The 25,628-nt window shown below is 40.1% G+C and overlaps 2 protein-coding genes across 4 annotated transcripts in view; both read left to right on the forward strand.

Annotated features, from left to right (window-relative positions):
* The first annotated feature begins 1,585 nt into the window (after nucleotides 1–1,585).
* LOC148888553 (histone H2A-like) lies at nucleotides 1,586–3,920 on the forward strand. The gene has a single exon (XM_089013403.1). It carries the CDS (start codon nucleotides 3,411–3,413, stop codon nucleotides 3,918–3,920), a length of 510 nt encoding a protein of 169 aa, XP_088869529.1. The 5' UTR covers nucleotides 1,586–3,410.
* A 1,255-nt stretch (nucleotides 3,921–5,175) lies between these two features.
* The window catches only part of ppp1r37 (protein phosphatase 1, regulatory subunit 37), a 28,966-nt gene continuing 8,513 nt past the window's right edge, over nucleotides 5,176–25,628 (forward strand). Inside the window, exons 1-8 of one of the 3 annotated variants that reach the window (XM_089013401.1) lie at nucleotides 5,176–5,547; nucleotides 5,941–6,686; nucleotides 17,398–17,495; nucleotides 20,043–20,088; nucleotides 20,199–20,299; nucleotides 22,463–22,582; nucleotides 24,126–24,276; nucleotides 24,349–24,504. In XM_089013401.1, the coding sequence (XP_088869527.1) occupies nucleotides 6,029–6,686; nucleotides 17,398–17,495; nucleotides 20,043–20,088; nucleotides 20,199–20,299; nucleotides 22,463–22,582; nucleotides 24,126–24,276; nucleotides 24,349–24,504 (1,330 nt within the window). In that variant the 5' untranslated portion in view covers nucleotides 5,176–5,547; nucleotides 5,941–6,028. Of the gene's footprint in view, nucleotides 6,687–17,397; nucleotides 17,496–20,042; nucleotides 20,089–20,198; nucleotides 20,300–22,462; nucleotides 22,583–24,125; nucleotides 24,277–24,348; nucleotides 24,505–25,628 lie in introns of all 3 variants that reach the window. The other 2 variants (XM_089013400.1, XM_089013399.1) reach the window with 2 other exon arrangements.

A 25,628-nucleotide genomic window follows, 5' to 3' on the forward strand; every position in this document is an offset into this window, starting at 1 on the left:
CCCTGATCCATTGGTGAAAAGGATGCTTTGATCTTGTTCTCTTTCATCTAGAACTGCTTCATGTGATAAAGAGGATGCAGAAAGTGCATCGAGAGTGGCTGTCTTTCCAGCAGGTCCTGTACTTTGTTTTTCTATTTCTTTCTTTCCTTTCCTCTTTCATAACTGCGATTGTGAAATGTACATTTCTCCACTGTGAGACTATTAAAGGCTAATCCAATTGAATCTAATCTAATCACCTCCTCTCTTCTCGTTTCCAAACTTCCCCAACTTCTTAAATCCCTTGTATCCCATAAATGTAACTAAATGAAGTATTCCTTTTGCACATAGGAATATTTTTTTTATGTGTGTCATACGGAACACACAGATCCAACTCACGGATATCATGTCATAACATCCTGATTGACGGCTCGGGAATTCCTCCTGTTTAAAGACTAGAGAAGGTTCGGAGAAAAGCCCAGCTGTGAAATCGAGTAATATACGGTGTTTATTAGTGAGCAGGGCGCCTGTGCTTGCATTACAAGGAATGGGAGAATTGGAAAACAACAATTCATGAAACATAGTTCAGAATCCAGCTGTCTTCCTTTTCTTTTTCTTTTTTTTCTACATGGAGACCCACCTCTGCGGGCGGAGTCCACTTGGGAAGAGACCCATGCCAGGACTGCCACTTCCTCTACATGGCCGTTCTCAAGGAAGCAGGAGGGCTGGGAACGGGAAACTCCCTCAAACACATCACAGGCATGTGGGATTTCATACAAAGAGTGGATTGCAACTATTTTCATGGAATGATATGTGTTCATTAACGATCCTGTAGAGTGAATTCAGAGGTTTGTTTCTTGGTACAATGAACATTTTTTTCAATTGCGGGAAATGTGCAAACATGGAGAACAATGCTGTTCTGAATTTCAGAGAGTTATCATTAAACTCCTTTGTTTTTTGGCATCTATCTATCTATCTATCTATCTATCTATCTATCTATCTATCTATCTATCTATCTATCTATCTATCTATCTATCTATCTATCTATCTATCTATCTATCTATCTATCTATCTATCTATCTATCTATCTATCTATCTATCTATCTATCTATCTGGCTGGCTAGCTAGCTAGCTAGCTAGCTATCGATCTAGCTAGCTAGCTAGCTATCTAGCTTGCCACATCACGATACAGGTCCATAAAGTCGAGAACAGACTACAAGTAGCAACACAATCCTCGTAAAGGCTGCCGCTTTTAGATTTATTAATCCTGGGAGAAAAGGTGAAAGAAGCCTGACGTATCCACCTTGTGAGATGTACAGGCAGAGACCAAAAAGGCTTTTGGCTTTCAAAACTTGTTTTTTTTCAGGAGGCTTTTTCAGGAGGCTAAATTTCATTTGAGGACAGTTTTTATACTTTGATGCTCCGGTGTTAAGTGCAAGGTGTGTTAAGCATTTTTAGTCGGATTTTAACTCAACTAATGTATTATTCTAAGAAACCAGTGTAAATGTGTTTAAAAAGGAACTATAAAATAAAATTTCAGAAATACAATTATGATTGAACTTTTTTTCTTCTTCCTGCTACAAAATTAACATGGTTCTGCCATTGCTAATACACACGTTTGCTTTTTAGCTCTTTTGCCCTCCACCCACAGAGCACGACAATGAGACATGGAGAACACACAGAGACATTTGGACTGTGTGTATTAATTTAAAAAGATGGCAAAGGGCCAATCACAGCGTAGCCAGAAGACAAATTTAGCGAGGACCTTCCCTAGTAGAACGTCCTTGGACAGATTGGATGCCAGGGAGCGAGGATGAGCCGATGAAGCTGTCACGTGGCTGCCTTGAACACTGGGCTTTCCTTTGGCGTCTTTCAATACAATACATTACATATACAAGATAATTTCATGTATATTTCAGCCCACAAACGGAAAGTGAATCACAATTCCTTGTCTAAACTCGTACAATATATTAACTCATTCACTGCTAGACGTACAAAAGTGTGTCCACTCCAGTGCCAGGGTTTTTGTCATTGTCACTTGAATTCCAGGATCCACAGAATATTGAGTTTTAGGACTATATAAACATTCAAAACAGCGTTAGAAACCTTAGACTTTCTTCTTTCATCACAAAACAAGAATTAATTCCTAAATTATATGGGTCATGAGTTATATGAACTTGAACTGAGGGCGGCTGTCCAAAGTACAATACAATACATACATGTTGGTTTGCATAGCACCCATAGCTGACGCTGGAACAAAGCGCTAACACGGAAATAAGTAAATGTCGCCCCCTTGTGGAAAAGAAACATTTCCAGAGGCCATGGCCAGCGCTTTATCGGCACCCAAGGATGAAAAGAAAAAACGAACTAATTCGGGAATGGCGCTCTACGTCATATTTTCAATTTCCGAATACATTTGTGAAAGGCAGTGAATGAGTTAATAATAATAATACATTCCATTTATAAGCCCCTTTCAAAACTCTCAAGGATTCTTTACAGTCACCGGATATTTTTTTTCTCCGGGTGAGCAGCGGCAGCCACAGGCTCCAGCGTTCACTCAACCCGGAAGTAACATGAAGTATAATAAAAATAAAACAATATAAAGGAATGTTTTTCTTTGACTTTCACTTTAAGAAATACATTTTATGTTTTAACATATGAAGATACATTAAGATATACATGTTTATATGAAAATGAAGACTTGTAAAAAAAAATGAGTCCTGAGGTGTTCATCTTGATTGACAATGAGAATGAGCCAGGTGTCAGCAATCAACACGTGGCTGTTGCATTGGAATAAAAACAGCTTGGCGAAGCCTCACTTTAGGCACTTTTTTTTTTTCATTTTGAACCTCCTGGTAAGGTACGTAGTAGCACTGGAACCTGTAAAAACAATTGTGTGTGTAATGGCCAACAAGTCCAACTAATGGAAGACTAAATGTGTACTTTATATATTTTTTTAATGTTTTAGGTGAAATGGTCCGTGTTCATTCAAACAATTCTTTTAGGTTTGACGTGTTAAACTTTAAGGTCTCTTCTCATTTTATGGGTGACAATGTTCCACTTTTTTTGTAAAAAGAACTTTAATCAAATGCAATGGTAATTGCTTAAACCGTACCCCACCTTGCACATTTTAGAAATGCAACTACCTCAAAACACCTGCGTTCTGCAGCTCAGCTTCTTGCTAAAAAACAAAAGGTGAAAATGCAATTTTGAAATGACCAACCCTCTGTTCTTATGTTGCCAAAACAATAAAACATGTTTTTTTTATATATTCACCCAGTTGTAGCTATTGCCCAAGTAAAATGAAAGGATGAGCATTTTAAATATAAATCTTGAAACTTATTAATGCCCCACAGTCCAGTGTTTTGATACTTATTTGCAAAATCTGCCTTTTATCAGCTGTCAAAACTGTATTAAGATCTTTCAAAAGACAAATGTTCCCATGTTTTGTAGCTGGGTTTCAACCCAAACCCTTCAATAATTTATTTCACTTTACACTCTGGTCAGAAACATCACAGCGCCTGAAGATGTCTGGCCGTGGAAAAAAAATAGCTGCAAAGCCCAAATCGGGGGTTTCCAGTTCTGTGCGGGCCGGCCTCGCCTTCCCTGTCGGCCGCATCCACAGGTTGCTAAAAGTGGGCAACTATTCTGAGCGCGTGAGCAAGGGTGCATCTGTCTACCTCGCCGCCATCTTGGAGTACCTATCCGCAGAGGTGCTGGAGCTGGCGGGCAATGCCTGTCGTGAGAACAAGAAGAAACGCATCGGCCCTCGTCACATTCTGCTGGCGGTGAAAAAAGACGAGGAACTCAACAAGATGCTTTCTGGTGTCACCATTTCAGATGGTGGTGTGATCCCCAATATTCATTGGGCGCTCATTCCCGAAAGGGTCAAAGCCACCACAGTGCAGGTCACTGCTCAAGACATTCAGTCGCAAGACTTTTAATTGATATTTATAAAGGTTATTTTAATACAATAAATATTTTTTCAATAACTTCCTACAATGTTTGCGTTTCTGAACCAAATACACACCATACAAAATGTTGTTGATACAAATTGTTTGCTGTACTTAACAGTCAGTCTGCAGAGATTTACTGTGTACTGTTCAAGGTGTGCATCAGAAAACCGTACCAAAACCTAAGTGTGTACTGCTACCAGCTGTTTTTTTTTTTTTTTTTTTTTTTTTTTTTTTTTTTTTTTTGAGCCACCTCACCTCTCACCAGGTGACTTCCTGCAGCGGTTCGATTTTAGACTTTAATATTGTGTGAAAGCTGATCATTCGGTATCCAATCCAGCCTGGTCATCCTGGAAGTCGGGACAAATATGTTTAACCGACTTAATGCTCGATTATAACACCAGACTGTTCAATAACAACTCTGTTCCAGCGAAGGAAAGAAAGACTCATGGTTTGGAGCCACACTGTTTGTTCCTAACAGCAGCAGCAACACATAGATTCAGCACTCAGAAACTAACTACAATAACATAAGACAATTAAAACGTCACATTAAATCTATAAAACATGATCCAGTGAATTTATTGCAAAATATCCATTGTATTTACAGTATGTGTGACCTTCCTGGCTTGATTATAAATGTTTTGATACGCCTGGAAATTTGAATTCACAGAAGAACCAGTTGCATATTTGGAAAAACATGTACATAAAACGAAGCTTCTTCAAAAATAAAACGTGTTCTAAAACGTAATTAAAACTGACGGTATTAAAATTAAAACTTCATTTCGATTGAGCATTGTGAAAAATCCAGCACGAGCGGAATCTGTCACAAGATGGCGCCGGAAGACCTGTTTCCCCCACAATTCACCAGTAATGGTACACTGACGGTTTAAAATAAAGTATTGACAAACGTGTTTTTTAATTGTACACAGAGCTTGACCAACCCTTTTTTGTGGTTGTTTTTTAACAGTATAAAACAAACATGCGGATCAAACCTCTAAAGATGGAGCACACTGATTTTCTGTGGCGACCCCGTCAAGGGAAAAGCCGAAAGGAAAAGAAGATAATATATACTTAATTCATTGTATGAAGTGCAATGAAAATTTTCAGAAGGAACCTTATTTTAAAGTAAAAAAAATAGTATTAATAATAAATAATAATAATAATTAGTGTTTGCAACACATTACAACAGTGCGGGTGTTGAACGCAGCCCGTGTGGTACGACACCCTGACGTCAGATGTGTGAACAACAAACGCTTGTTGGACTTTACGAGCTAGCCTGCCGCCTACCTGCGAATGAACGCGTTAGACAAAAACACGTCCAACTTACTGTACTTTCCGCGGACTTTTCCGCTTACTGGATACATACCTCTTAAGAAAACGAACGATAGTCTGGACCGAGAGTGGGTGTCTGATCTCGAGTCTTTCGGAGACATGCTGAAAAGGTCTTGGTCGTTTTGTGTCGGTGTGACGCCTGTTTGTTTTGCAGCCGCCAGTGCTGTTCGACGAGCTGGGATGTGAGCCGATTGTTGCTGCGGGACACCCGAAGTGAGACGACTACAACGATTACTTTACATGCGTCCCCAAATAATGCACTTCGGGGTGCTACGTGACACGGCAGGTATGCGAGGATGCCTGGGCCTAAGTGTCATTGCGGGGCATCGACTGTAGCGCGCTAGCTAACAGCAGGTCAACTCGCCTCGTTCCAAATGAATAAGATCGTCACTGTAAAAAACAAAATACGAAGACAAAGATCACTCTGCTAATGTACCGGAGACGCCTTGACTGGCTGGCTAGTCCTTTATTAACTGCTGTCAACCGCCATCCGTTGTTATTTGATGGCAGCAAGTTGCCTCTGAACCGCGATTGCAATTTCTCATGTTACACAGGCATCTTCTGGTGTGTTCTTTATGATCTCTTCACTCGCACTCTAATTCAAAAGCATAAAATTTTCCACTTAAGAATTTTGAAGCCTATTAACCATATCCCTGTCAATTTGCGGCTGTTTACTAAGAGTGAAAGACTTGCGTTGGACTGGACATGAAAACCTGAATATCGGAGAGAAGTGTCTCGATTTTTGCAATATCAAGACCAAAACGAGCATGGACGATGGTCATCGTAACACTACCTTCTGCACGGATGGAGTCTCCATCTCTGAGCTGATCGGTGACACCGATAGGCAAACGGTGCTCCCCATTGAAACTATGCCTCAGCTTACTGACAACCTTCTAGTGGCCAAGGGGCACAGCCACCAGGTTAAGGACACACTGGAAATTGATGAGGTCAATGGGAATAGACAGAGCAGTGGTCACACTCAGTCACCGAACCCTACAGACTCATTCTTCCCAAACAATGGGGACCACAAGGACAACGGTGCTGTCGATAAAATGAAGGATCCGAAGGACGCCGAACCCCTTAAGCTAAATGATTTGGTAGACGAAGACGATGGCGGGGAAATGGACATGGGTGTGGACCTAAGCTTGGACGAGACCGGCGTACTGGAAGCCGAGACACCTCTCCCTTTGCACTCAGGTGGTATTTCAGACCCCTTGAGGCAAGTTGTCTTGGCTGACAGCGAGGCGGAGAGCCAGTCAAACGCACACCATACAGGTGAGCCAACTAGCACGGACCATGCTGTGCTATACCCCACAGTGGAGGAAGAGGATGATAAACACAAGCTGAGTGGCAAGAAGGTGACGTTTCCTTCAGATGACGACATTGTTTCTGGAGCAGTGGAACCAAAGGACCCCTGGAGACATGGTAAGACACTCAGTGTGCGTACGTGCCTGTGTGTGTGTGTGTCTTTCTACTGATGTGTAAAGTTTATTGTTATCATTTATTGAACCTGTTCAAGTGTGCCTGTACGAACATGCCTTTGAGCACACCTGCTTTTATCGGTCACACGTGAATTGGACTGACTCTCAACATACTTTACATTAGCCTCCTTCTATAGTACGGCTTGTACCAAGGAGCATTATGGCTGCACTTAAAATATAAACAAAAGTAAAATCATGTAGTTGAAAAAAATGTGAAAAGCAGCGATGCTGGCCCAAGTTTTCACAACTCAAATCACTATTTCTGCCCATGCTGAAAGCCGATCCGAAGACATTTTGTTTGCTTTTATGATCATTTATCATACATGCCTATATGTTTGCTGTATGCCACAGTATGTCCTCGCTAGGGATTAAGCTGTGGAAACACAAATATGCCACGTCCTCACCCCTTTTACAAACGCTGGTTGGAGTCTTTCATTAAAATACAAACAACTGCGTGACAAAACGCTTTGCCTTTTCATCCAAAGGCCCCCGGTACACTATGCTGTCTAAAAAAAAGACAAATTCACTCTATAAACCTGCACCATGTATTTCTTATGCATTACATTAGCCATCCCGATAGCATAATGACATTTAATATAAGGGCACTGCCTTAATTCATTCACTCCCAGACTATGTGCAAAAATGTGTCCACTCCAGTGCCAGGGTTTTTGTCATTTCCACTCAAATTGCAGGACCCACCGAATATTTAATTTTAGGACAACATAAATATTTAATACAGCGGTTAGAAACCTTAGACTATCTTCTTTCTTCAGAAAAAAATAGTTCATTCATAAATTATATGGGTCTGGAGTTATCAGAGCTTGAAATAGTGGCGGCTGTACAAAATACAAGACAATACATACATATTGAGTTATATAGCACAGCTGAAGTTGTAACATAGCGCTAACATGGACAAAAGGCAAATGCTAACCCCCTCGTGGAAGAGAAAAACATTGCAAGCGGTCTGACCAGCGCTTTATCGGCACCCCCTGCATGAAAAACCAAAACCTGAACAAATTCGGGAATGGCGGTCCACATCAGTCTTTTCAATTAAATAGCAGTGAATGAGTCAATTGTGCTTGACGTCTGCTGTCTCACAGCTATTTGTCCCGTTGATGCATGTTTAGCACCATAGCAGCTCTGTAAAGTGTTAAAAAAACTAATAGTTTTTGTCTTACACATTAGGGAATGACCAGTTGTTATTTAAAAAAAAATAGCACCACCAAGTCATCGGATGATTTCGATACCAATTAGACCTGAGATCAAAATTCGAGGACTTTTTTTCCCCCCCTAATCAACAAAATAAGTCACTGTTGAGAATAGACCTGAATAAATGGCGACAGTAACTGTTCATCGATCACCACTAGATTGCTGTGGCCAATGAATGAATGAATGGAAGGTATCATGACTTGCTGCCTGTACCTTGAGTCAGGGTGAACAATAGTCACCTTGCAAAGATGGTGTTTCCATTTCGCTGTCGGGTCTCTTCTATTGGCAGAGACCTTCAAACAGTGAGGCTCCAATTTACTAGAAAATAGTCGCTTTGTGGTGAACTATCATCCTCCATAAACTCAAAGGAACAGACAGAAATGCTATCTCGTTCACACATTCTTGCACAGAGTACCCTCTGGTTGGCCACAATTTGGTCTGCATTTTGAAATGTTTGTTTCCCTAAATTCTTAGTTACCATTTGCATTGACATTAATGAATGACTTATGAATGGATTTGAATCGGTCACTCATTGTTAAGCACTTTATCTGCACCATACAATGCCCAAAGCCCTTTATATTATTATTATTATTATTATTATTATTATTATTATTATTATTATTATTATTATTATTATTATTATTATTATTATTATTATTATATTAATAATAATAATAATAATAATAATACATTTAATTTATAAGTGCCTTTCAAAACGTTCAAGGTCACTTTACAGTCACAGGATAATAATATAGAGCCTCACTTTTTAGAAAATTATTTGTTTTTCGGAGAGTACAGTGGCGCATAGTGACAGTGTGAATAATAATAATAATAAGAAGAAGAAGTATAATAATAATAATACAGTAAAGTCTCGTTATATCGATATTCAAGGGAGTCCGAAAAAATATCGATATAACCGGGACTATCGATATATCCGACCCTGTTTGCATGTAATTTTCTCCGTGCGTGCATAGAAATAGTATCGATATAACCGGGACTATCGATATATCCGATATCGATATAACGAGACTTTACTGTAATACATAGTATTCATAAGCTCAATAGTAAGTAGTATTTATAAGCGCCTTTCGAAACTCTCAAGGACACTTTATAGGCACAGGATAAGAATAACATTTTTATCTGCGGGTAAGCAGTGGCAGCCGGCACAAGATGGCCCCGAAGCTCCATTGCAAATGGGCTGATTTGTCTGCTGGGAATTTGTGTCAGCTAGTATCAAATAGTAGTCTTGGTGCAACACACTCAACCCGGTAGTGTACACTGCGAACTCAAATATAAAATAGTCATCGGCACAATAACATTCAAAGAAAGTAAAACTACTCGCCAATGATCACAATGCTCTGATCTTAACCTTGAAATGGGCATCCTTATTCCTTCATTACTAAACGCTAGCTAGCTAGCTGTGTCCAAGCTTTAGCTGTACAAAATGGAGGATTACTGGGATTGAGAAATTGCTTTAGTTAAAACAATATACGATCACATGTTTTTGTATGTGCTTTGGTCGTTTATTGACTCTACCGGTTTAGTGTATTTTCAATTGATGTATTGTGTATAAAAACGGGACTTAGTCATTTGTTGGCATGGTTGGGCCAATGTTTGAAGTTGGGGAATGACCCAAGCGTAGCAGCGCATTGTCTCGCGCACAGCGTATCTTAAATCGAGTCTTATCACATTAAGGTCTCCATATATATCTGTACTTGGGAGCATAGTGCAGTATCTCACTTCTAACTCTGCTTGTGGCATATTCAGTACTACCACATCAATGAATCATTTACTTTATGAAAGCACAGGATCGCATCACAGACCAGTGTTGTCATTTGTCAATCGGATGTTTCAGTCACCACAAGTATGATTGAACCGCAAGGAACTTGTTTGATATGTCATTACGTCGACTTTCTCACCGTGATTATTTGTATACTTCAGTGAGCGAAACACTATGATGTGTACAGACATGAAACAATGGTTCAAGTCCGTGTCGTGTTTTTCGGAACTCGTTGGCACAGAGTTATTAGTGACTGCAGACATGTTATTTTTCCTTGTTGGCAACCGAGTGAGTCACTGTTCCTGGCCTACAGGTTGTTTCAGCTCATTCTGAAGCAAGCGTGTTTTTATTATGATCAACCGCTCTTAAAACGATATGTTTTCATTTTGCAAAGATAACTTTGTAGTGCTCCATTGGCCTGGTTTGTGTGATCAAAGTAACTGAAAATTATTCTGCAATATTTTTTCCCTGGAAACAAATTCCCCAAATAATTGTGTCATGAAAACGGAGGACCAAAAAGAAATATTTGTATTTTTTTTTAAACTCATTCAGTGCCAGACGTGCAAAAAAGTGTCCACTCTGATACCAGGGTTTTTGTCATTGTCACTTTTTTGTCATTGTGATTCCAGGATGCACAGAATATTGAGTTTTAGAACTACATAAACATTCAACACAGTTTTAGAAACGTTACACTCTCTGCTTTCATTAGAAAAATAGTTAATTCCTAAATTATATGGGCCCGAAGTTATATGAGCTTGAAATAAGGGTGGCTGTCCAAAACACAATGCAATACATACATATTGGTTTATATAGGGCTTTAACAACAGCTGAAGCTGGAACAAAGTACTAACGTGGCAAAAGGGTAAATGCTGCCCACTTGTGGAAAAGAAAAAAAATGTGCCATGGCCAGCACTGTATCGGCACCCAAACAAGAAAAAACTAAACGTACAATTCAGGAATGTCGCTATAGTGTACGTCATATTTTCAATTCCCAAATACATTTGTAAATGGCAGTGAATGAGTTGAAAGTACTTAAGTCTGCATTGGCCTTTCTGCTCGCTTGTCAAACAGGAATTCCTTGCTCTCCGACTGATGGGTAAGCCCACAAACACTTAACCCGTGTGCGCTGTGAATCACCCACTAAATACCCCCTTCATTTAAAAATAGAACCCTTATACCCTCCACTGTACCATGTGTACCCACTCAGTAATTGTGTGAGAGATTTTTTTCCTTTTTTTTGTATGTGTTTGTTTTTTGAGGACTGATAATGTGAAATGTTTTGCGGATTTTGTTGTGTTCCTGGTGGCACTTATTTGTGGATTGGTTAACTCTTTCACTGCCAGACGATGCGCAAACATGTCCACTCCAGTGCCAGGGTTTTTTTTGTCATTTTCACTCAAATTCCAGGGCCCATAGAATATTGACTTTTAGGACGACATAAACATTCAATCCAGCGTAAGAAACCTTACACTCTCTTCTTTCATCAGAAAAAAAAAGTTAATTCCTAAGTCATATGGGTCTGGAGTAATATTAGCTCGAAATAGGGTCGGCTGTACAAAAGGCAAATGCTGCCCCCTCGTGGGAGGGAAAACATTGCCAGAGGTCTGACCAGCGCTTTATTGGAACCCCTCGCAAGAAAAAAAAAAAAAAATCGTATATTCATATTTTCAATTCCCGAATAAAGTCGGGGGTGGCAGTGAATGAGTTAATTTGACTGTGATAAATAAACAGAAACATCTCGTTGAACATTTATCTATGGGGAAAATGAACAGTTTAAATGTGTTTATTTTGACAAAAAAAATGTTTTTTTGTGAATGGAATCGGGATGTTCCGATCACGTTTCCACACAGAATGTTGTTCGCTGGCGGTGTTGCCATCACACAGGTATTGTTCTTGTTTCGACCAGAAACTCAAATAGGGCTCCATTTAGCCTCATTGAGGCTAAATGAAAAATCAGCAGATAAATTCTACGCAAATGCTAGAATTCCAAAGTACAAAGTGGCTCTAATCAAACCAACCATGGAGAAATAATCTGTTTTGTATTGATTTGAGTTCTCAGTGGTATCATTATCTGTTGTGCTCGCTTTTGAATGCCACCCTTCTTAGAATATGCCGCTATATTCATATTTAACACTTCAGTTTCATTAGCGCTTTGTCCAGGCAAGTTTGAGCTCCCAGCATCAGAGAGACACAGTCCTTCTTCGCTTACCTCCGTGGAACTTGCCAGCTGTCAAGTGTGAATGATGTTGTTCTGGTGTCCCGGGAACGGTGCTGCAGACTGAGAGTGTGACGTTTATTTTGAAAACTGGCACGGGCATGTTGAACGGGAGCTGATTTTCAGTCGTCGCTTCAAGGCCGTTTTCACTTTGAGCTGCTGAAATTCAACAGCTCATCAATGGTTGTTCTTGCTAGCAGCTGTTGGCGATGCCTGTTTGCTTTGTATCGTCATTGCTCGTGTTAAAATGTTCTGTGACCTTTTAAGGGTGATCGGGCTAACAATGGTGTTTGACAAAGGCTCAGCTTCCCCGTGCACACAAAATGTCATCTGGGTCTTCACACATTTTAAAAACAAAAGTGTTTGTTTAGCGCAACCTAAATGGCTATCATAAATTCACCAGGCACCAAAATTGATAGATACTAGTCAGTTTGGATGGATCGAAAGATCCACACAAGCTGACACAAGGATTACAGTTAGTATTGATGCTATTTCATTTGTTGTTGTTATGTAAATAAATAGTGACTAAATGGTCAGAAAAATTATTAAATTCAGTGACAATATCTGTAAATTGGTAACACTGAAGACAACTTACTGCTCTTGATTGTGTGCACTACTGACACGTCTGTACATCAGATTCCAAAAAGTTCATTATTTGTTTTATTTTGGCTTCAAAAAGACTGCGAGGGCCGGCAAAGACTGCACGGGCCAATTGCGGATTTTTAATTTAGCCTGATGTCCCTGAAATCTTGAAATTACATGTGAGGTCGCTCTCATGCTACATAAATGAGCATCAGGCAACAATCTTTGGTCCTCATTTGACAACCAAACCAAAATTTTATGTGTAGCCCTGGTTACTGTGGCAAACCGAATTTAGGTATACCACTCAGTGGAATTGGGGCTTAATGTTATCACCAGTCAGTTTGGATCTCTGACAAAGTGGATTATTATAAGCTTGTTACGTTCTGGTATCTCTCAGTGTTCCGTTTGCAATCTTTTCCTTTGAACGACAACTGGTTTACTGGTGATTGAGTTGTGTATCTGAAAGACTAATAATTCATGTGTTGCAGTTACCTAATTCTCTCCATTGCAGAGAACTAATTCAAGAGGATTGTTGGATAATTGTGTATTACCCACTGCATAAACAGATCCGGAGAGAGAGGCGAGGGGCAAGGGGTCTACAGTGGCTCGGCTAATCTATTTCCCAATCAAATAAATTGACAAAATAGTATGCATCCTATGTTGGTCATGAAAATCTTAAATCCATTTAACAGTACCAGTCGAGCTGGAACATTGGGAGTCTGATCCTAATGCACATGCCCACAAATTAGTGAAATTAAGGTACATAATATTGGTTTCGTGGGTTGCATGGTCACATCCCATTAGGCTGTCTTGATTGATATTTACACTGATGTGTGTCAGCATATGTTTGTGGCATTACTTGTTTTAAAGATACAAAATGTTGCTGATTTCCTAGTGTAAAAAAGACCTGCAGTATTTGATCACATACTGAGGACAAGATATCCCAACAGTGTCAATTGGTTGGTACTTCAACCACAACATGCTCTGCTATGCAAAGGCTTTTATTGTACCTTTTAAAAGTGCAAAGGTCCAAGTATGCTACAAACAGATTAGAAATGCATACTTGAAGGTGGGATATTTAAATTCAAACAAAATTGTTAAGGGGTGGGAGTGCAGAAGGTGATTTAGCTGAATAATAAATACTCGTGATTTGCCTAAATGTCAACCCGATTGTGGCGATTTGATGAGATTGGCTGTGCGTCAAAGAAATGCTTAAACCAGCACTATCAGCTCCTCGGCCGGGAGTGACTTAGCTGTAATGGCTTTCCGTTTAAACACCTTAAACTCCAAACAAAACCTGGGGTGGGAAGTGTTGCACACAGACTAGAGCAGTAGTTCTTAAACTGGGTTCGATCGAACCCTAAGGGTTCAGTGAGTCGGTCTCAGGGTTTCGGTGGATCCTCTGCCGCAGAGGTCCACCCCAGCAGTGTAGTCTGCAGTTGTGGGTACAGTCATTGAAAACAGGGTTCGGTGAATGACCATATGAAACTGGTGGGGTTCGGTACCTCCAACAACATTAAAAACCACTGGTCTAGAGACTTGATGAATCACCATGTTGAATCAATTAGCTTGTGAATGGCGGGAAATAAAAAATCAATCGATGCTGCCTTTGTTTCAACAGAATTTTATTTTCAGATATGCATAGACCTGATATTAAGCCTCTTTACCTGCGAATGTAGTTTGTCTCAGTTGACACTGTCATCATCTTGACCTTTTTTTACGCCATGGGTTTGTTTGCCATCACCTGTCTGCTTCATCCCAGCATGGTTTTTTCAAAGGTGTTTGGAGCAGCCGTTTCCCCCTCCTCCCAGTCACCACTTCCTCTCAGCATGTACTAGAAGCACAGAAGGAAGTGATGAAACACAAAAGAGAAATAACAGCACATCGCTGGCATATGAAACATCCAGCCAGGTTGCTGCACCTCTGCCTGGGTATCACCAAGTACTTATTTAACACCATAATATAAATGACTCAGCGATACGATCTGGCCTTGACAAAAGTTGCCCCTCTACCTAACCCATTCGTAAGTCTTGAACACTAACTAAGTTTTCTCTCCCGGTCGACCCATTCCTTTCGTTTGCAATCAATGAGTTATATGTTTGGAAATGCTGTGTGGTAAACAAGAGACCACCGGCAAACCTCCAGCCTCGCTCTAGAAGTGTTTGCACATACTTGCGCCACCTTCACTCGGCACAATAATTCTCTTCCATGGACTTACTGTTCATGGGAAGGGACACCCTGTACCATTCAAGCTCGCAAGGCTGCACGCTTAAAGGACCGTGAGCAAATACGGTGTGGAATTTGACTTCATTGCTTACTCTATTGAGTGAACTAACTCCCAATTTAAAAATAAGGATAATACTGACACAGTTATTGGATGTAATTTTATTTATTCATGGTGTACAAAATTAATATCAATAGCCCATTCCATAAAAAGACAGTTAAAAGCCTGTTGTTTTGACAAAAAGGTTCTTAGGGTCATTTTTAGTAATTTCCCGTGGGCCTTGAACCAACTATACTTTAAACCACAGGTGTGAAAGTCAAGGCCCATGGGCCAGATCTGGGCCACCACATTATTTTCTGTGGCTCACGAGAGCGAATCAAGTGTGGCAACTTTAATGATCGTTGCTGAAATCTCTACTCAGCTGAAATTTAAAATTGTCATTGGCAAGAAATACTGTTGAGATCTTACATTGGTCCTCCGAGGGGAACTGTAACCCCAAATTGGCCCATCACAAAAAATGTATCTGACACTTCTCTTAAACCACCTCGATTACACAGGGGGTACGTTTCAAACCGACCCATGTTAGATGAAAACGTGATATCTGGAGAATTCATACAATGCACATTTAACCTTTGAAAGTCTTCTTCAAGGGCAGTTCTTAGTCTTGTAAAGTTATCTCAATAAAACGCAAAGCGATTGCCTCAAGCTTTTCCCCACCCAATTACACATTGACTATTTCAACACCAAACTATTGAATGAAATCGCAAATAGCGTAGATGTTACAGTATATTCTTCAGCAAAAATAGACAAGTCATCCTAAAACAGGAGTCCCTCTGAGCGGCCGCTTGATGAACCTCTCAGAAACTGTGTACTTTTCAATTTGTCACTCCATTCATCTATGACTGCAGCTTTTATCGTGTTTGTTATGGGCCTTTTAGGTTTTGTGGTTACATGTTGCCGCTGAAAGTGGTTGAGTTGAGTGACAGACAGCACTGTCAGGAAACCGTGGAAGGGGACTGTTTAGGTGACGCGGACATTCTCGACCTGGCGAGACGGTTAAGAATGCCGACTGCCTTTAACTGGCACACAAACAGCGGGCATCTCTACCCTTACCATCATCAAATAGTACCTTCGCGGTTTTCCAGATTGCACGATAGTTCTCATACTTTTGCATCTTCTGTTCTTCAAATCAAAATTTCACGCACAGAACTACTGAGCACAAAAAACGCATAAACATGATGATCTGACGGCATGAGCCGGAAAGCTGTAACACGATGACTACATCTCTCAAGCGATGCATTTCAACTCTTGTCTATGCCCCCACCCCTCCATTCCGGTGCGAACATTCATGCCTCAACAGAGCCACACTGACACTCCTCTAAACTATATTTATCAAAATATCCATGCTGAGAGTGAGTCGGCGGAGGAAAGCTATGAAACACTGACTAAATAACGGAGACATAAAAACTTTATAGAAAGTACAAAAAATACTCAGAAGAGCCATTAAATAACCCAATCCCGCAAAAAAAAAGGGATACATGACATAATGTCACTTCCGTCACATGCATCGCACCATGTAGCAAGAAGTTGACGCAACTCAAGGCACTTCTAGCCAATCAACTACACTCTGGCACCCATGTCACCCACCAGGCTAAAGCCCTGCTTAGTAAAGTTATCCAGACTGCAAGACACAGATACTGTATGACAGTACAATGGGAAGATGGTAACACCAAGTGGATGAAAATGATGCCTGCACCTCAGAGTTATGCTGTTTAGTATCAGAATATCCCGTTTCAGTTTAATTTATGCTTAAAACTAGATCCACTATGACTAAAAAGTTAGTTCATACTGTAATTTTTGGGGACGAGTGTCTTTCGTCATTTAAATCTATTATGAATGAAGCCATTCTTAGGTTAAGCTAACTTGCCGATCTGTAAATGCTTTGATACGCATTTTCAAATAGTTCTGACCTCATTCACTGCCATTCACGAATGTATTCGGGAATTGAAAATATGATGTAGAGAGCCATTCCTGAATTTTTTTCGGGTTTTGTTTTTTTCTTCTTTGGGTGCCGATAAAACACTGGCCATGGCCTCTGTCTATGTTTCTTTCTTTCTTTCTTTCCATAAGTGGGCAGCATTTCCCTTTTTTTCCCCATGTTAGCGCTTTGTTCCAGCTTCGGCTGTTGTTAAAGCGTTATATAAACCAATATGTATGTATTGCATTATATTTTGGACAGCCGCCCTCATTTCAAGCTCATATAACTCCAGACCCATATAATTTAGGAATTAACTCTTTGTTTCTGATGAAAGAAGAGAGTCTAAGGTTTTTTACGCTTAATTCAATGTTAAATTATGTAGTCCTAAGACTCAATATTTTGTGGGTCCTGGGGTGGACACATTTTTACACGTCTGGCAGTGAATGAGTTAATGTCTGTACAAATTGTTCACGTGTGAAAACAAGATTCAAAGCAAGCGTAGCAACGTTTTTCGGCAAAGGTGTGTCTGTAAAATGTCCCACTATATCCTATATGAGCCTCTGTGTGTATGCAACAGTAATTTGGCGTATGTGAAACTACACTTGACACTGCAATATAAAGTAAACATAAACCACATTGTTGTTGTTGTGTTCTTTTTCTTTTACAGCTCAGAATGTGACAGTGGACGACATCCTGTCTTCGTATAAACAGGCCTGTCAAAAGCTCAACTGTAAGCCCATTCCCAAAGTGCTCAAACAGATTCAGGTGAGGTCTGGTTCAACAAAACCATTGATTTCCAACATGCAGGCACACACACACACACACACACACACACACGACTCACTCAGTGGATAAAACACATTGCGAAACCACACAGATGAATAGCGACTGTGATTCATGTCACATGCCCCATTAAATGTAATCACACCCCTAGCCGGCTGAACTCCTGCTTTTTTTTATTGTTAACCCCCCTCCACGATTCCATTTGTTCTGTAATTTGGTGTACCCAACTGCAATTTACTGCAGTCTATGTTCTTGCTGACTCTGCCATCCTGAAGCTCGCGACTGCCACCACTGCTTACCGGAAGGCATTTGAAATTCATTAGGACCTTTTTCATCTGACTACGGTCGTCCATTGGTGGATTCGCTCAAATAATATATATTTTGTGATTTTTAGATAAACTACTAATATCCACAGCAGAAAACTAGGGTTTCTACTTTTCTTTTGCAGCCTTATCTTGTGGGTTAGCCAGCAGTCATGTGTCCCATAATCCCTCCGTAGGAACAGTTCCTCAAATCCAGTGTGGTGAGGATTGCCTGTGGGTGTGTGAATTAGCACACATGATCGCTGTGTATTTGAAGCAGTTTTTGCCCTGGGTTACAAGGCTCCCATTGAAGAAGGAGCTCTTAGATGGTTACCGGTCGGTCGAGACACTCAACAAAGGAATCCCTCACGCCTGGTCAACCGAGAGTTAACGTCACAGTTACTTGAGGAAAAACACATCACACTGTGACGCTAATGCTCAGGCCTCCCATTTTATGGTCTGGGTACATTTCCACTGGCCCAGTATCTCCACCCTAATCACCAGAACCTCTCTCCTTACCTTCTTCTCAGTCATATTTTAAGAAATAATTTCTTTAGTTGGGACCTCTTTGTTTTGTTTTTCTTTTACTTTTCTGTATAGTATACCCACCTTGTTTGTTATTAATCATATTTGAGATGCTTGGCATTTCTCCCTCCAGCTTTTTTTAATGCTGAGTCATCATTTCAGGAAACAACCACATAAACAAGAGTGTCAGACAAGAACTTTTGGCCTGTTTTAGGGATTTTGTAAAAAGAGTTCAGTCACCCTTCAGACCTTGCCTCTTTCTGCGTCTGTGTATTCTGTATATGTCATATGTGAGTTTGCTTGCCAGAGGCCTAACAGAATAAGTTCATTTCAGGCTAGTTGTTTGTGTCGCTCGGTGTGTATAAATATGACTGTTTAGTATCCGTGTGGTGAATACTTTGGCTACTGTTCTTCTGCGTCTGATGGATGAAAAGTTTCTTCAACCGTCATCTGTACTTCTTTGAAGGTGTCGGACATTTTGCTCCTCATTCGAAGAGCTTCGTCAACTGAAGTGAACTAAAGTTGTGCTGGTAACCCTGGCTCAGAATGTGGACACAGTTGACAATGCCAGACCTCTGCTCTGAAAGGTCCCTGCTGTAAGGTTGGGCGAGCAGTGGACTACTCCCTAAAGATAATCTGATTACTTATTTTGTTCTGATTAACTAATCTGATTACTTCTTTTGTTCTGATTCTTATCAGCTCACTTAAATTTAGAGTAGGTACCTCTCAGAGCAGAGGTCTGGCACCGCCACCGTTGTCCATTAGGGATATATATGTAGAGCTAGAGTTACCAGCAGAACTTTAGTTCGCTGACGAAGCTCTTCGGATGAGGAGTGAAAGGTCCGAAACCTTCAAAGAAGTACAGACGACGGCTGAAGAAACCTTTTCATCGATGGACCACTCCTGTACGACTGAGAGCATACACAGACGTCTGAGTCTGATGGTCATTCAAATATTATCTGTTAAATCTCTCTGCGTGGCCTGGATAGCCGGACAGTCGCTTCCACTGTGTTGGCCTATGTTCACCTACTTTGCCATGTAAACACAGATATATTGTTTGTTCATTTAACAATTGAAGTGGTTCTCTAATAGGTCAGTGAGCGAACCTTAACTTTCTGTTTTCTGTGTTATTAAGATCTCTTATATTCCATAGGATATCTGTTTGGTAATGCCAAATGAGTTTATTAAAACCTGTTGAGTCACACACGGGGGGCAGGGGGTGTCAACATGTCCAGCAGATAATTACCAGCAGTGTGGCACGGGGGCAGAGGTAATGGAGTTCATGCTGAATGGGGTGGAGAGCCAACTATTTGCTGGCACATAATTTCGAGGGCAGCACTCCCAGTGTTTGCACGGGAGAGTGTATCACCAGGGCAAGAGGCAAAAAATAGTTTTGTGTAAAGTGTGAAGCGCTGATGTACTGCCTTGACTGTTCATACCGACTGCTAATTAGCTGTATCTCTGACATTGGCTTAGACACAGAAACGCAGAGAATAGGAAAGCACCAGATTTATCAAGCAAAATGTTTATCTTAGATGACATATGGGGAAGTTTGTTTAGATGTTTTTTTTTTTTTTTTGCTCAGTGGCTTATGTGGCATGGAGATGTTTCAAAATGTGCAACGCAATTCGTTATTCCACAAGCGAGCGCTTTGTCTCTCTATCTCACTTGTGCTGTTGTTGTATTTTACTTATTGAAACAGGAACTTAAAGACCTGACCCAGCGAAATGAATGCTTGGATCTAAAAGGTAAGCATCAAAAAATTGTCACAAGTTCATCATTTTAATTTCTTATATTTGATGACAACCTACACAGTACAGTGAACCCTCATGCATGTGCCGTGTCTGTTTGTGCACAGGTGAAAAATTGGACTACAAGGCTTGCGAATCCCTGGAAGAAGTTTTAAAGAGAGTCCAATTTAAAGTCATAGACCTGGAGCAGACCAACCTAGATGAAGATGTAAGAAGAAATGCGTTTTATTTCTCAATATTCCAGACTCGTGTGACCAAGGAGTTAAGTGTGTGTCATTTTTGTATTATTTCATGCCCCCCTCTAGGGCTACAGGCATGTAAGAGGCAGTTACTATTGATTGGATTAGCCTTTATTCGTCTCGCAGTGGAGAAATTTACATTTCACAACAGCAAAGTTATGAAAGGAAGAGGAATGGCGAGAAAGAAGTAGAAAAACAAAATACAGGAGCAGCTGGAAAGGCAGCCACTCTCGCATTGCTATCTTGAAGTCAAAAGAACAAAATGATAAAATAATATGACAACACAAAGACACAGACAGTCATTCAATCAAGCACTTTCTGCATTCTCTTTGTTGCATAAAGCAGTTCTAGATAAAAGAGGAGCGGATCAAACCGTCCTTTTCATCAGTGGATCAGGGACATGGAGGAACGTGCACATCTACAACAAGCTAAATGTTGAAAGCAATCACAAAACTGTAGCATCCATTGATGAAAAGAGATTTTCTCACATCTCCTGTCCCACGTGAATCCGCTTCAATTCCAAGCTGCGACTGTTCTAAATACGCATTGGCGCTCTGCTCTATCATGTAGACCCAAGGAACCCAACCTGTCACAAAATAGCTAACTATAAAACACTGTGAGTTTTATATCCAGTCACAGACACAAATTGTACTTGCAACCAGATTGAGGTTGTACTGGCATAGAAAGCTCACTTTAATTACTGCATGCCGTTTTGTTCCGCTGCCCTCACAATTCTTTCCCTACAAATACAGACAGTCAAGAAAACCTGTCGTTTTCAGATGCGCATACACAAGGAAGGGAACCAAATAGCATCATCTCAGCCTGAGGTGGATGAGCCCAACTGAAATAAGAACCCGAAGGCAAAGCAGCAAGTGGATCTATTGAAGGGCATGAGTTCATTGCATCCAGTTGGTGTGATGGGAATAGATTGACACTTAACAGTGATGTGTGAGGATCTGCAGGATAGATCATTTTCAAAAGGAATCAGATATAAAACCAGATAGGGTGGTCTGCTTTTGAATTTGATGTATATGCATACACAAACACATACACACGTACAGTGTGTGTATATGTCTTTTGCACATCTATATACTCTATAAATGTTTCAAATCATCAAACCAAATTGAATATCACTCCAGAGACAATTCAACATATTAACACACCCAAAACTTTTCTGACCCTCTTTGACCAAGGAATGTCTCCCCTTGTTGTATCACAAAAAGTGTATTTTTTGTAAAGATGTCTGGTGCTAAAATGGCACAGCATTTGATCAAAAGACAGCAGCGTGGCATTGCTGCTTTGCTACCTCACTACCAGGACTTCTTGCTGTTTGCTGTTCATAATTGGAATAATTGGCTTGGAATTGAAGCGGATTAACATGGGACAGGAGATGAGACAATCTCTTTTCGTCAATGGATACTACAGCTTCGTGTTTGGTTTCAACATTTAGCTTATTGCAGCTTCAGCGCTAAATAAATCAACATGTATTGTATTGTATAGGTGCAGTCGTGCACAATTCGCCTTGACGTCTTTCATCCACTGGTGAAAACGACACTTTGAGCCTCTCCTTTTTCATCTAGAACTGCTTCATACAACAAAAAGGGTGCAGAAAGTACTTCAGATTGAATGGATGCCTGTGTATTTTGTGTTACACATTATTTGTTTTGTTTTTTATTGTTTTGACTTCAAGATGGCGCTGCGAGAGTGGCTACCTTTACAGCAGTTCCTGTATTTTGTTTTTCTACTTCTTTCCTTTCTACTTAGCTGCTGTGAAATGTAAATTATCCATTGTGAGACTCATAAAGGCGAATCTAATCTAATAAATAATATATGGTAATAAATAGGGACATCACAATATTTTTTTTTACCCCTCACACAACACCCATTCTGCCGATAACTAATCCCGATCTACAAGTGGTCCACATCTGCTCTTCAATTTCTAAAATCCGAGACCCCCCCTCCCTGCATCTCCCTGTCATGCAACAGTTACCATGATTACAACTACAGTAATCCAAGCATACAGAACAGGCTTGACCCATCAAATGTATCTAACATTGTTCAACGTTGGTTATGTGTCAATTGATTCTTGCCATTTGCTTTTATTGATTTATTTTTTGTTTTCTGCTTCTTAGGGCGCCTCGTCTCTGTTTGACATGATTGAGTACTACGAGTCAGCCACACACCTCAACATCTCCTTCAATAAGCACATAGGCAGGCGAGGATGGCAAGCCGCCGCTCACATGATGAGGAAGGTATGCCGTAGACTCCATTGCAGCTTCCGTTGGGTTGTGTATGTGGATCGATCATGTTACGATTTCGATGTTTGCGTCTGATACTTCTTGAATGTAAATTTCAATTTGGAAACAAATCTACTGATGTGCCACCACCAGTCGATCACATTGATGTCCAATGTTAGATATTAGCTACATTTTGTGCAAACAATGTTTATTGAGTTTTTTTTTTAATGGAAAAATGGCAGAACCAAGCTTTCTTGTTTCCTGGTGCATTTCAATTTTTCCATTTAGTTGATTCACTGAATAAAAAATCAACACAATATCCAGTTCGACATGATAATGTCAAAACGCTCCAAAATGGTTAAGCTAGCTATCTAGCGAGCTAGATAGCTAGCTATCTCTGTATTTGTATGTACAGTTCAGTTGTGTTTAACTTTTTGGGATCATTACAAATGTAAATGAGAACCATTAGTGTAAGGGTAGAGTCTGCTGTTTATTATTGAATTAACGGCAAGGAACTATAATAATAGAACTATTTTTACCACTTTTCCAAAACATATTTTGGACTGTCAATTGATTCTTTTATGCTCAGTTTAAGATGGTTTCTGTGTGTCTGGCAGCAGAATTAAATTTGTAATGAAGGGATGAGTGTTTTAGGAGCGCTAATATCGTTGTGTGATTATATGCTGAATCTTATTAGTCATCACAATTGTGTTGTTATGAATAAATCCGCCGCAAAAAAAGGTCATGAATAAACATTTAAAGTTATTTTTCGGTGCGTATGTTGATTTTTATCTATCGCTGCCTGGAATACATAACAATGTGTACACTCACGAGGCATATCAGACACACGAGATTCAATTCAAGAGTTGGATAAACAAATATATTGAACTTGATGCTTTGACTGACGTTTAAATTGCTTCATGGGATGTATGATGAGTCTTCGTGACAGGTATGTCTTTCCATCGGTGCAAGATCGGCACTGCTTATTTTTGGGTGTTTTCTGACTCAGATGGTCTCATCCCCTTACAGCAATCGTGACACTCACAGGCGACATAATGTAATAGATGACTCAAGGCTGTCACTTGACATGCCATGTTGTGTTGGTTTCAATTCATTATGTTCATTATTTCGTAGATGATATTATTTCAATTTGATCAAAGTGACCATAGAAAGGTCTTGTTTGTTTGTTTTCAAACTGCATGCCTATATTCTCTCAAATTATGGTCTGTGCCTTAAAAATAGCCACTAATCTGTTGAGCAAATAAAATACACAAGTATCACTTTTGTCACCATGACGACTAGTGGGTGGAGCTATGAACCGTACTGAATTTTCCGACCCCTGCGGCAAATATTTGGAGGAGGAAAAAAAGCGATGAACGATTTATTGTGGTTTTGTTGGTTCACCCCTCCCTTGTCCAAACTGTTCATGTAAATCCCGCTTGCGCAATTTTAACACTTGCTAATTTAACAACAGATGATTATCTGATAAGCTAATCGCATTCATCTGTCGAAAACGCATTATCCTAATTGTTACATGATTGTTTTAACACCATCACAGACAAGCTCTCTTCAGTATCTGGATGCAAGAAACACGCCACTTCTGGACCACTCGGCTCCCTTTGTGGCTCGAGCGCTCAGGATCAGCGGCAGCCTGGCGGTCCTGCACCTGGAGAATGCCAGCTTGTCCGGCAGACCGTTAATGTTGCTGGGTAAGCCTTGGACAAACCATGATGACCTTGTTTAATCAATGAATGAACTCATTTCATGTTTATTTTGTATAGCAACAGCTCTGAAAATGAACATGAACCTGCGGGAGTTGTACCTTGCCGACAACAAGCTCAATGGCCTGCAGGATTCAGCCCAGCTTGGCAATCTGCTCAAGTTTAACTACAACATCCAAATTCTGGACCTGCGCAACAACCACATCCTGGACTCAGGTGCTGCTACACCCCGTATTAGTCCATTTATTGGTCATTTTGGGCCAAAACAATTAATTGAAGAGCTCAAACAATTAAATTACAAAAAAAGAAAAAAAGAAAACTTTGCTATTACTTTTTTTACGAGTGTAACTGCAGACTAATGCTTCACCCTTTGTAGAAATAAATTGCTGCAATATCAACATTCCAGGAGGGGAGAGTGCGTACAAGAAAGAAAACATTTGTTTTTTCATAATTTTAAGTCAAATGTCTGTAATGTAAAGGAAAACCAAATAAAGTACCACAACAGGATATCCACAAATACTATACACATTATATACAATGTTACGTGTTTTAATAAAGACATTGCTCTTCGAAACTTAGCATAATGCCCTCGCCCGTGGTTACGAATACATACAGCCACCGGTGCATGACAAAAATAGAGAACAATAACTTTTTTAAATCATGCAATTCAAGCATGATTTCATGGAAAACACTATTGTTTTTTGCCTTTTTTCACAGAACAAACATCTAAACAGGACTTTCGTTCTACAAAACAACACAAAACGGCAGCGCAAAAAGGGATTTTGATATGAATTAATAATGCAAAATCAATTTGTAAGCTATTACCTGGTTAACTCTTTCACTGCCAGACGTGCAAAAATGTGTCCACTCCGGTGCCAGGGATTTTGTCATCGTCACTGGAATTCCAGGACCCACACAATATTGAGTTGTACAACTACATAAACATTCAAGACAGTGTTAGAAACCTTATACTCTCTTCTTTCATCAGAAAAGAAGTTAATTCATAAATTATATGGGCCTCGAGTTATATGAGCTTGAAATTAGGGTGGCCCTCCGAAATACAACGCAATACATATATATTGGTTTATATAGCGCTTTAACAACAGCTGAAGCTGGAACAAAGCGCTAACATGGAAAAAAAGGAAATGCTGCCCTCCTGCGGAAAGGAAAAAACATTGCCAGAGGTCTGGCCATGTCTGCTTTATCGACACCCAAGCAAGAAAAACGAAACCCAAACAAATTCGGGAATGGCGCTCTACGTCATATTTTCAATTCCCAAATAAATTCGGGAATGAGTTAATCTCTACTTAATCCTGTTTAATAAATAGGATGATAATCGA

Source organism: Hippocampus bargibanti, linkage group LG14, assembly GCF_051943395.1.
Source record: "Hippocampus bargibanti isolate YZ-2025 linkage group LG14, ASM5194339v1, whole genome shotgun sequence".
Classification (NCBI taxonomy): domain Eukaryota; kingdom Metazoa; phylum Chordata; class Actinopteri; order Syngnathiformes; family Syngnathidae; genus Hippocampus; species Hippocampus bargibanti.

Excerpts from the sequence above, each read along its gene's own strand:
- LOC148888553 (XM_089013403.1), top strand. The coding sequence starts at position 3,411 with ATGTTCCCATGTTTTGTAGCTGGGTTTCAACCCAAACCCTTCAATAAT.